Raw genomic sequence first — 12,057 nt, 5'->3', positions numbered from 1 at the left:
GAAATGCAAGTATTCATCTTGCAAGTTGTAGGTGCTATCCTAAGACAGCACTGGTTTCTCTTAGCAGTATTAACCAGATTTAAATTCAACTTATTTACCACTGGAGATTCCAGACTTTAAAAGTTTCTGCAAGGCAGGCAGATGTTTCTCCATCCCTCAAGCTTTCATACCCAATGAGTCCTTAGAGGAGGACAGGAAGACTCTACCTGTCATGTCAGCAGTGCTCTGCTGTTGTGGCTGCAGGTGCAGGGTAAGTTCTTCAGAAAGGGCTATAAGCAAGTATGAGCCAAAAATTACTCCATAAAGAGCTCTGTGAATACCCTCTTTTGTTCTTGGACATCTCGGTGTCTCTGTTTTTCAGACTGAGAAAGGGCTGTGACTATGTGTGGGTGCTCACACTGTCCTCTGCCTGCCCCTAGACCATCCTTGCTTTGGCCTGATCTGCCTGGGAGCTGGCAGCTGGCAGAGAAATTCTCCTGATGCATGTGAATTTTGACCACAGTAGCTAATCTGTCCCACCATGCTCATATGGAGAAGAACTAAGAAGGATCCAGTCTCCTGGAGGAAAATTTTATCTATTAACATTACCAAGCTCTACACACCTCACCAGATGGGCTTTTCTACAGCTGAGAAATGTGTTCCACACACCTTTTGTCCCAGCCTTTATGTGCATCACCAAACTTATAACTCTTCCCACAGTCTTTATTTCTATATTCTGGATGAAGGCCATCAGTGCTCACAAGCGCCAAGTAACTACTGGCAACTACAATCCTAACATTAGCCTTCAAGAAATGCAAAATGCACAATTCCCTGCTACTTATGGGGGCTTTACTCCATATTACATGGGATACCAATACACAGTAAAGGAAATCTGGGTCCTGTTTGCGAAAATGGTGGTAATGGTGTTTTGTGGGTTATGCTTTCACAGATTCACAGAATATTCTGAGTTGGAAGGGACCCACAAGAATCATTGAGTCCAACTCTTAAGTGAATGGCCCATATGGGGATCAAACCCACAACTTTGCATTATTAGCACCATGCTTCAACCAATGGAGCAAATCTCAGAGATTGGTGTGGGCCAGTGAGATTTTGGCAGGAAGCAATTCAGCACTTAAATACATTTCATCATCTTCATACATGGCAGGGGAAATATGTATAGTTACATATGTCCAAAGAGATCAGGAGGATTATTTTAAAGCCAAGAATTTGATGCTTTTGCAGCATTTATACAATTCCTCTTAAACCACTGTTTTCCTTTCAAAATTACCATCGGTGTTTGTTTCCTGTGTGAAACCTGGTTGGTGTCTGACCAATTAAAGTGAAGAAAAATGTGTCAGGAAGCCATTTTGAATACAGTGCCTCAGCTGCAGAATACAGCTTCTCTGAGTAATTAAAATGAAAGTCAGTACTAGAAAAAAGACATTGCGTAATTCAGTTGTGGCTGGAAAATTACTACTGAGATTGGCAACTTGATGCAACTATTTCTATTATTTTAGGTGGGGTAAGAAATACTTCAACAAGAATAATGCAGCAAGTTTTATTTTATTCCATATTGTGGATATCAAACAATACTGCTAGAAAAAGATTGCCTTTAGAACAGGAAATGTTTTATTCTCCACTGCTGTTCAGTCAAGAGTCTTTCTGCTGGTTCTACCAACAAGGATGCCAATTAGTGTCCAGTAACATTTTGGTATTGCTGATGAGAGACAAAACAGAGGAAGTATGGTGAAATGAATTTATGGTACTAAGCCACAGAAAAATAGATATTTTTTTTTTAGATTGGATTTAGAACTCTGTAAGATAGGGTATGGGGAGAGAATACCTTTCCTGCTGTTTTACAGTTTATATCCCTAATTCTGTACCAGAAGTTCTCATTTCGAGCTCCCTTCTAAGAGGAAGCCAGCATTTACAAGAACCTTCAATGTGCATAGATCATATCCAGTTGCTAAGATGAACCTCAAACCAGCTCCATGTTAATTCTGCCAGTACTTTCATAAATATTCCTAACACTATCTAGACAAATGGCTGCAGTGAAATGAATGAAATCTCCTTCCACAAAGGAGAAAGTGTGCACAAAGGATGTTCACTCAAAGAAGACAAATCTCAAGGACACCATTCAGTTTTACTTTACTCCCAACATCCCCATCAAGTCCTTGTGAAATCCCCACTCAGTTATGTTTGTTTTATCAAAAACTGGGTGAGGAAGATGACAGTACCTTGCAGCAATGACCTGGTGACAAGTGAGAAGACCACTTCCTCAGCAATCAACTAATTCCCAGAACCCTGTCTTTACTTCATGAGTTTCAAATCTCTTTCTAAGGGGGAGCTTTGCACATGCTCTTGACTACAAGAAAATGATGGGCAGGGGATAAACCTGCAGAATGGCCAGGGCTATCCCTAGAGCAGCAGGGCCAGTGTCACTCAGGAATGACCCCTGAAACCTGGTTTGAAAGGGGCAAAATTATTTCCCTGCAAATGTGCCCGGCTGAGCATTTGCCTTAGTTAATGAAACAATGGTTGATCTGCAAGAAAAGCCACATCCTGCCTTTCTTAGTTCTGCAAAGATCTCAGTATCTAAGAAAACCACCTTTGCAGCAAATGTTAAGTCCTGACTTTATTTTCTCTGCAAAAAATATCTTTATCAGCACAAATCTCACTTACATTTTTTTTAAACTTTTTTCCTAAGTGTCCTGGTTTGGGAGCCCAGGGTAGTAAGGAAAATTTACCACATATGTAATACACAGAAAATGTTCAGGTAAAAATAGGAATGAAATCATGGCTGCTGTAAAGAGGAGGGGTAGCATACCTTTCCTGTCCATCAAGCTCTGAGCAGTTGGTACCCCATAAATCATAGGAAGCACAGGAGTAATTATAGAACTGGAAGTTGATCACTGTAAACATTCAGAAGTAGCTTCTAATAATTGCAAGTTAACGTGAACATGATTAGAACCATGACAGAACTGTGCAGGCCACTTACATGCCCATTTTGCTCTATTCATTAAAACCGGGTTTTCTTGTGAAGTAACAAGCAACATAGTCAATCCAGCACCTTTGTACTAACAGCCTGCTAGTATCATCTGTTTGCCCTCTGTCAGAATTAGGTTTAATGCAACAACACTTGGACCACCAGGATATGATTATTTTCCCACTGTGCACTACATAATGTAGGTAACAACTTCTGCCATTCTGTTGTCATCTCCTGGCACCCCTTCATTGCTCCAGAGGTACTGCCACTTCTACGGTGGGAAATGCCTGGTTACAGAAGGGCAACGTGCATTGAGAACAGATAATGACAACATGTAAAATGGGGCCAGGGGTGTTTATTTCTTCACCCTTGTGGCAGTAGAGACAGAAAATTCTGTCTCCTCCACCCTTAACAGAAGGAGCTTCGTGGTGAAGGTGTATTTGCCAGACACATTAATACTGGACCATGAAGAAATATTTGTTTCCTGCCTCAAAGAAGTTATACCACCAGGAAAAATACAATAACACTTCAACCAAAAGTGACATCCTCCTTCCTGCCCAAACATACTAGAACAACTCTGCTACATGCCCAAGGGGGAAAGCTGCTTTTCTAGCATCAGACTATGCTCTGTTCTGCCTACAAGTAGGGGGATACACAGACCCTGAAATTTTTATCCTGCATACAGGAATTAGCTTATTTATGGTTCTAATCCCTATTTGATCCTTACAAATCTATTTACCTCAATTATATACATTGCAGATGGCAAGTTCTACAGGTTAATTACTACAAGTGTAGGAGTGTTGGAACCCAGGACATGCCTCTGGCTGTCCTGGATGGCTTGAGCCCCTGCCTGGGGGACTCAGAGACCTTGGCACAGAGCCCAGGACACCTGTGACTTTGATTTTGACCCATGGAGCAAATTACCACCTTTATACAAGAATTACAAGTCAAGAGAGTTTAAGTAGAATAATAGCCAGTTTGTCACAGGGTGAAAAATAGATTTTTGGGTTTTAGAATGGGGGCTCAGGGTCCCAAGATGGAGGAATTTGGGTGTGCCTTGTCCTTCTTTTTTCTTCTTCCTAGCCTCCATGTTCTGGGTGATGTTGGCACTTTTGGATTGGTTTAAGGTAGAAACTCACTGTCCAACATAGGTGATAGGTATTGGGAAGTTATGGTAAATAATGTACACGTAGTTTTTAGTATAAAAAGATAACACTGCCCCGAGGGTGGGCAGTGTGCCTCAATCCAACCGGCCAGACAGATCTGTGGTGGGTCAGAGAAAGAATGTTATAGATAAGAAATAATAAAAAACCTTGAGGACAAGAACAGAAAAATCTTGACTCCTTATTCGACTGCCGGGCTGGGAAAAAGAGGCTTCTACATATCTCAGGGTCACTGACCAGCAGAGATTCTGAGACAGGAGTACTGATTTTCATCCACATCCTTAAGTTGTCATTACACGGTTTCAAATTCCTGCCATATTCAGCATTTGAGGAAGCATTTTCAGAATACAATGCTCTTTTGAAAAAGCTATACTTCTACTAAATAAAGTTACTTAGACTCCTATCTGAAATGATTTAGAACCTAAACATATCCTGATCAGAAAGACAAGGGCCCCTCTGTCACTGTGATATTTTATGAAAAATCCCTTCGCCAGGATTTTTCACCTGAGAAGCTGAGAAGCCTCAGAAACGAAATGTAAACAATAATTATCTGATTGCTTGGAATGTGGTTTGGAGGTTGCTTACCAACAGGTGCATCTTTGATTGGTTTAATGTGAATTATTTTAACTTAATGAGCAATCCCAGTCCAGCTGTGTCAGCATTCTGGTCAGTCACGAATTTTTATTATTCATTCTTTGCTAGACATCTTCTGACGTCTCCTTTCTCCTTCTTTAGTATAGTTTTAGTATATCATTTTCATTTAATATAATATAATATCATAAAATAAAAAATCAGCCTTCTAAGAACTTGGAGTCAATTCTCATCTCTCACTTCGTCCTGGGGACCCTCACAACACCACAACAATTGGTAACCACACCCCTCCGCGTGATCTGAGCTGAAGGCAGCGCTCCAGTGAGCGCGGTTTCCCTGCTTGGCGGGGGTTTCTCACCGTGCTGGATGATGCCGTGCTCCAGCAGCCTGCGGCCGAGCTGCTCCGCCTCGCTGCGCGTCGCCGCCTCGCCCTCCTGCACCAGCCACTCCACGAACTCCGACGCTACAAAGCTCCGCTCGTACTTCACTCCTTCCTCTTCCCTGGCTTGCAGAAGGCTGTTTTCAGAACTCATCAGCCTGGTGTGGTGGTGGGGGGGGAAAATTGGTTCTTCAGAAAAGCAGTTCCAGATCTATTCTGGCAAATCTCATTTATATCAAGCAAATGCATATGAAGCTTTCACTGACTTACTAAATCTTTCCTCACGCTATCAATCTACTTAGGAAGTGAATGACAATCACTTAATAAAAAAATTTAGGCTTTATATCCCTGTATGAAGTTCATGCTTTCTTGTTTCTTCCCCTAAAAGAAAATTAGATTTTTGGGTTTTGCATTTCCCTATTTTGTGTTTAACATTCTCTAAAAGTTACTGCATAATCAGCCTTGAAAAAAAAATTAGCCTAAAAGCACCAAAATGTAACTAATGTGTTCAAAGCTTCTTAATTAATATTTACAGTTAGCAGGACTATGCCCCAAAGTCATCTAAATGACTTTGAAAATTCTCTCCATAAGCTCTAAAACAGCTGCAGAAAAATTCAAGAGAAGGAAAAAAGGTAGTTCTGTGGATTGGGTGCGGATAAATATTGTGCATCCAACATTTGATGATGCAGCTGCAGTCAGCGAGCTGCACATGAACCTGAACACATTTTAACATCTGAGGCTCACAGCTCTCTGTGCCTCGGCTGGCCCTGTGTAACACCAGTCAGAGGAACATCATGAGATGTCCCAAAATCTCCTAGCAACTGGCATGTGAGCAGCTGAAGGATACTAATAAAACTCTCCTCTATTCAAGATACCCATGCAAATGACACAGTCTTAAAAAAAAAAGCCTCAATATTTTGTTAATGCAAAAGGCAGTTTTAAAGAAGAAATGAGAATCATTTCTTTGTAATACAGAATTCCACTTTTTGGGGAGAGACTGAGCACCACAGCATCCTTATTAACCTAATATTTTTCATAACTATATTATTTATTGTAGGCTAATAATAGGACTAGTGGTAAAAGACTTTCAGAGTAATAGTTCAAGAACTGTTTTTTCCATGTAAGAGTAACAGGTCCCCTCCCTTCAACAACTATTCTGAAATAAGGGCACATCTGAACTACAACAGTCATATTCTGGAAGTGCTGAATCTTTGCCCTTCTGATGAAGGAATTGAAATTCAAGTAAATCCATACATGAGCCATCTGCATCTTAAACTGACAGCATATCCAGAGATTATAGAATATAACTTCATCTCCTTTGGAAAGCATCAGAAAAATCTGTGCCATAGGAACACAGAGAGAAGTTTCATTTGAAATTACAGTGAAGAGGTTTGACATGGTCCAACCTCTGTTATTTCATCTAAAAGACTCTTCTCTTTACTTTAATGAGCACTAACTTGAGGCCTGAACCTACAGGATCTGACCCCCAGGTAGCAGATCATCAAACCAGGCCAAGGCTGCTCAGCCACAGCTGTGTGTCAGTGGTGGCACAAGGAGCTGCTCCTTTGGATGGTGTGTCATTGCCAGCACCTCTGAGCTGAGTAAGAGCTGAGAAAGCCACATTAGCTGAAGACAACGTATTGACTTCAGAATTCTTGCAGACTTCATTATGTTTTAATATTTTAATTTACAAGCATTTTGTCCCACACTCACCACATCTAATACAGACCTACTACGCTCCAACGGACTACCTTTAAATGTGTCTTGTTCACCAGGCTTTTCCCCCCACAGAAAAGAAATGCAATGCCAAGGCTTGTGTCTTTTTGTACCATCTGCTGCATGGCTACCCAGAACTGGCTACCCAGAACTGGTTACCCAGGCTCTGCAGGCACCAAATAAAAAATCCTCAGGATTACGTTAATTGTGCTTTGATGAGTCTATAATTAGTTGACTGCCTCATTGAAATCATAGATAGAAAGGTCCTTAATAAGGCAGTGCTAATGGTTAGATTTTTACAGAGACACAAAAGAAATCTGGAAAAATATCAAGTGGAAAAACACTCAGTTTGACATTTCACACCCTTCTGCATAAGCCCAGAATAGCACTGCAAAGGATTTGGACTTGTGAACAAACAGACACGACAAATTGCCAGTTTGAGAAGCCCAGACACAGCAATCCATGGACTTACGTCACTCACTGAAGTAAATCACTGTAACTCCATGGCTGTCAACAAAACTGTACCAATTTACATCAATCAAAAGCCTGGCCTTTCATTAGGCAGAACTGGAAACTTCCTTTTACTCTTCCATTTTCTCCTTGTTCCAAAAATCTTGAGGCTGTTAATGCCAAAACGTATTATTTGCTAAAGCTGGTGTTGTCCTGCATTAAAGGAATGTATTTACCCAAACACCAATATTCAAACTCCTTTTCAAAAGAAATCTTTAACCTTGTTCTTATCAAAATAACTACACCAGAGGATAAAAGCAACTCAACCACTGATGAGTTAAACTGAAAGTGATTCCAAGAATGCAGTCTCAAAAATTATCTGAAAGATTTCCTGAAATTAAAACCATAAATCTGCACTTCTTTCACTGTGAAATCTGGTTCAAAAATCTCAGTTGATGTCAGCATCATGAAATGACTTGTAGCTCCTGTACATGACTGCACCAGAAACAACAATCTTGTGTGTCTGACCAAACCCTACTGAGAATTGCAATCATAAAAATAAGATGCCTGCAACAACTTGATTTTTTTTTTAAAGCTACAAAAGGTCCGTGCTGGATTTATAAAAGATTTGCAGGGAGAGTTTTGTTGAACAGGAAACATGTTTATCTCATTCAACCTATCTGGGCAGTCCTGTAGAGCTTGAAAGCTGACACCAACCTTAGATCTTATAAACTACTCAACAATTTCAGACAAGACTGTAGGAAATCCAGCAGTTTTCATCTCTAGTTATAAACCTGAACCTCAAAGCTTATTCACAGACAGGATTAGCAAAGTTTGCAACGATGTGCAGGGAATCTGAACTGGTTCATGATTTACAGTGCAAATAAAGGGAGACTACAACCAGAGACTGATTTTAAATCTTCCAATCCCACAGGTACAGCCACCGAGGATGCCCACAGTGGGTGAAGGGGGTCATGCACAAGAAAGGAGAGTTCAGGTTCCAAGGAGCTTTGTGGTCATGCAGAAGAGAGATGGGAAAGGGAGCTCCTCAGCAGAGGGACAGTCCTGATGTTCCCATGTCCCAGAGCAGAGAACAAGGCATTTACCCAAAACAGCTGTCTGAAGGTAAGGAACCTGCCTAAGACATCCATGCAACAACCTGTTGATCCTCCTAAAGCATTTGGTTCATTTTACCCACTGAGGGTACAAATTTGCATGGACTGGTGTTGGGTAATGTCCACAATTTTGGCAAGAACAAACTGCTTTGGCTTCTGAACCTAGTGGTACTCCAGCCCCAATCAGAGAGTGGAAAAGAGCAGAAAATAATTATAATGTCTATCTTAAATTAGCAAAGCCTAGTGAAGATCAACAAACTCTACAAAATTAGACACAGATTTTCAAAATGTGTTGGATTTGGACAGATTTCCTTTGGCATAGCTGCATTTCTCTTGCAATCAGGCCCATAGGCATTTTGATAAACAAGTTGAATGTGCTGGTAAATGACTTAATGTTTGTGCATGAATACTTTTCTCTGGTTGCTGCCATTTAGTAATTATTTTAATAGCACTGAATTAATATTTTCTTTCTCAAGACTATCAGCAAACTGATACAACAGATATATTACACAATCACACATTTCACTGCAGAGCTCTTCCTGACTTTCAGCATTAGATTTTGAGTTCAAAGTGTATCCAGTGAAATTGTGGTGTTGCTAATAAAGGTGCATAGGCAAAGGAACTAACAAAATCTGAAATCTCTGCACAGGGGAATTGCTACAATAAACAAAGTGAAGCCCAGATAGCCCAGGTATGCCTTCTTATCTCCCATGAATACAAAATACTTCCGATGATCCATGGAGAATTTTGACTACCTTTGATTATCACATACTGGTTTTGAAATTACAGGTATTTTTAATTTATACTATATTTAGCACTCAGGGCTGTTTTAAGTTTCTGAACCCTTCAAATACGTTGCCTAGGAGCAAGCACCTCACAAGGATGCAGTTATATTCACATACAGGTGCTCCTTTGCCAAGATAGGAACACTCTCTACAGTTATGAATGTTTTTCTTCTACTACAGAGTTAGACAAACTGGATCACAGACATTGGTTTGGGGATACTTCTCCATTCAGAGAAATGGTGATGGAAGCAGACACTATTAGAGTTCTTTCTACTATGGCTCCTTTCATGCACAAGACTGACACCAGCCTTGCCAACAAAATATTATTTTTCTTATGGATAATTGAAATAGAAATACAGACTAAAAAAAGAACTGTATACACTCTAATCTGCTTTTCAGACAAGCCTGTAGACACTGCATGTTTACTGAGTCTAAAGAGCAAAGGCTGTGCTTAGTAAAACACAGAAGAGTTTGAAAGTAGCTGATTCATCTCACCCGTCCCTGTGCATAGAGTGGAGGATTTTCTCCAGTGATGCATTTTCTTCTGTCTTATACAATTTATTACATTTTTCCTTTAAATAGTCACAGTCATTGTGTCTTGGGGAATTTTATATGATGGGTGTAACAAAAGGAGTGGCATTTACAAGTATTTGTTTATATTTTGGGTTCACTGTTCCTTCACCAAACTGATCTTCAGAGCCAGCTAACCTTGAAAATAATATTTATTATCAGCTTTTAAACTTGTGAGCTTCCTGAGTTCTTTTTTAGAAGGAAACAAATTTCCTTCATCAAGAAAACACAGCATCCATCTCTCCTGGCTGCTGCACGCTTCTGCTCCAAGCAAGCAGAAGAGTGGGTGGTATTCAGTCTAGAGCAATATTTCAAGCTTTTTGTTAAATAACACATCACAACTTTTGCATTAATTTGTAGCATATGCCAATATCCATTTTCTTCTCTCTCCTTGAAGGTACCATGTCAAAATCTCTACATACTGAATAAAAATGTCTTTAATTTAATATTAGGAAGTATGGTTATGATACCTAGTTACTTGATGGAAGTAATCCAGTGGGATATTTAGTATCTCAGTAAAATAATCTGTTTAAATTAGGTAATCAGATGCTCTTGGTTGGGTTAATGATTTTTTTGAAATTGCTTTTAACATAACTTTTCTGATGTTGAAACTTTGTAGACTGGAACACTGAAAATTTATCTCACCTATGATTTAAAAGCATACCTCTCTGTGAAGATATGGAGTCTCCACAGACATGTAGCTGCTTGTTCAATAATGTTTTAGGAATTATAATTATGCTTTTACATATAAAATATTTCTGTAATTATTTGAATTATTTTGACAAATAATTCTGTAATTATTTTTACAGAATAGATTTCAAGGGCTTCAATTCACATTGAATTCTCATATAGGATGTATTTATAATCTGGGGCATCAGATTTTAAACAAAATGCCTCAAGTGAATATGGTAGAAAAGCAAAAGAAAAATAAGAGAGGGAAGGACTCCCAACTGAAGTAATGGAATTTCCCAGACCCATTCCTGCATGCATTGAAAGCCTCTGATGCTTCAAAAATAAATTAACAGGTATCATTTGCCTCACATGGCACTATTATCAACATATTAGGAATACTGAATGCAACATACTTTTCATACAGTCTTTGTCCTCTCATGAACACCTTCACCTCATTGTCCAGTGGGAACGTCCCATCATCTTTTCTGAAGCGGTAGAACAGTTTGACATCCTTGAATTCTTTATGCTCATCACAGACTGAAACATAAAATAATTAAACAAAAAAAAAAATTTCACATACATGTTAAGTAGCTGAGGATCCATCTAGCAGGTACCACTGCTGAGGTTTGAAGCAAACATCTAACCCCCTGTATTCTTCAGCACACAGCTTTACTCCATTCTAATGAAAGGCTGAAGAAAACATTGAGAGGTAACCAAATTTCTTGGTGAGGGGAAGAAGTGTCCATCAGTTTTTTGAGTATTACTGCAAATACAAACAGCATAAAAGCATCCATCCACTACATACCCAAAAAACCTTTTGATGAAAACAGTCTGTTGTCTTGTTTGTTTAAAAGGCCACCAGAGTAGAATGCCCAATAATTTAAGGTTTGCCAAATTCTTGAAGTTATTCCTATCAGTTAGCAGTGCTGTAGGAAACCTGAGACTTCCTAAAGAAACAGTTAAAACCAAAGCCTTCTGCCTTCTTAAAACTGTCTCAATTGCTCTGCCATGCCAGCTAGCCAATGGTAGGTACAATGTGAGCACACTGAGAAATGCCAGATTAGGTTTGTAGAACAGCAGCTGATCATGGGCTCTTGTAAATGCAGAACAGAGCCCCATCAAGGGCATAAACCTATGGGAAAGCTATCCCAAGCAAGCTGCTCCTAGCACAGCTGTCAACCCACATACATGGGGGACCTTCTGCACCACAGAAGCAGGAACTGGGGTCCCTTTACTTGACAGGGCACTTGAAAGAATGTTCTAAGCATCTTGCAGAGCCTCTCTGAATTTACCTGCCCAAGCTCACTTCACACAATATTTTGTTAGAGTGCAATACATGAACATTTTCAAGAAACACTTGTTCCATTTCTAGTATCTAGACACACATATATATATATATAATTTCTTCTACAGTTTTCAGTTGGATGGTAGGGTAGAAAATGCTTGAAGGTTGTTAGAGTTTTCAACAAGCATTCAGCAATAAAATATCTATTGCTCAATTAAATTAAGTCACTCAGGCATCCATGCAACTCTTCACTGACATTTTCTCAATAGAGGATTAAATAGAAAGATTTGAATACCCTATAATTACTTTATTCTTTAACTATCTACCGTGAGTCCCAGTTTCCATAACAACCCAGAATTTTCATTT

At 39.5% G+C, this 12,057-nt stretch overlaps 1 protein-coding gene across 1 annotated transcript in view; it reads right to left on the bottom strand.

Annotated features, from left to right (window-relative positions):
• The window catches only part of DEPTOR (DEP domain containing MTOR interacting protein), a 77,937-nt gene that overhangs the window by 39,460 nt on the left and 26,420 nt on the right, over positions 1-12,057 (bottom strand). The window contains exons 4-5 of the mRNA XM_030943477.1: positions 10,820-10,943; positions 5,078-5,256 (exon numbers count right to left, since the gene is read on the bottom strand). Of these exons, the coding sequence (XP_030799337.1) occupies positions 5,078-5,256; positions 10,820-10,943 (303 nt within the window). The remainder of the gene's footprint in view (positions 1-5,077; positions 5,257-10,819; positions 10,944-12,057) is intronic.

The sequence above is a fragment of the Camarhynchus parvulus genome, chromosome 2 (genome assembly GCF_901933205.1).
Source record: "Camarhynchus parvulus chromosome 2, STF_HiC, whole genome shotgun sequence".
Lineage (NCBI taxonomy): Eukaryota > Metazoa > Chordata > Aves > Passeriformes > Thraupidae > Camarhynchus > Camarhynchus parvulus.
Note: the sequence above shows the minus strand (reverse complement) of the source record. Positions and strands in the feature narration are given on the sequence as shown.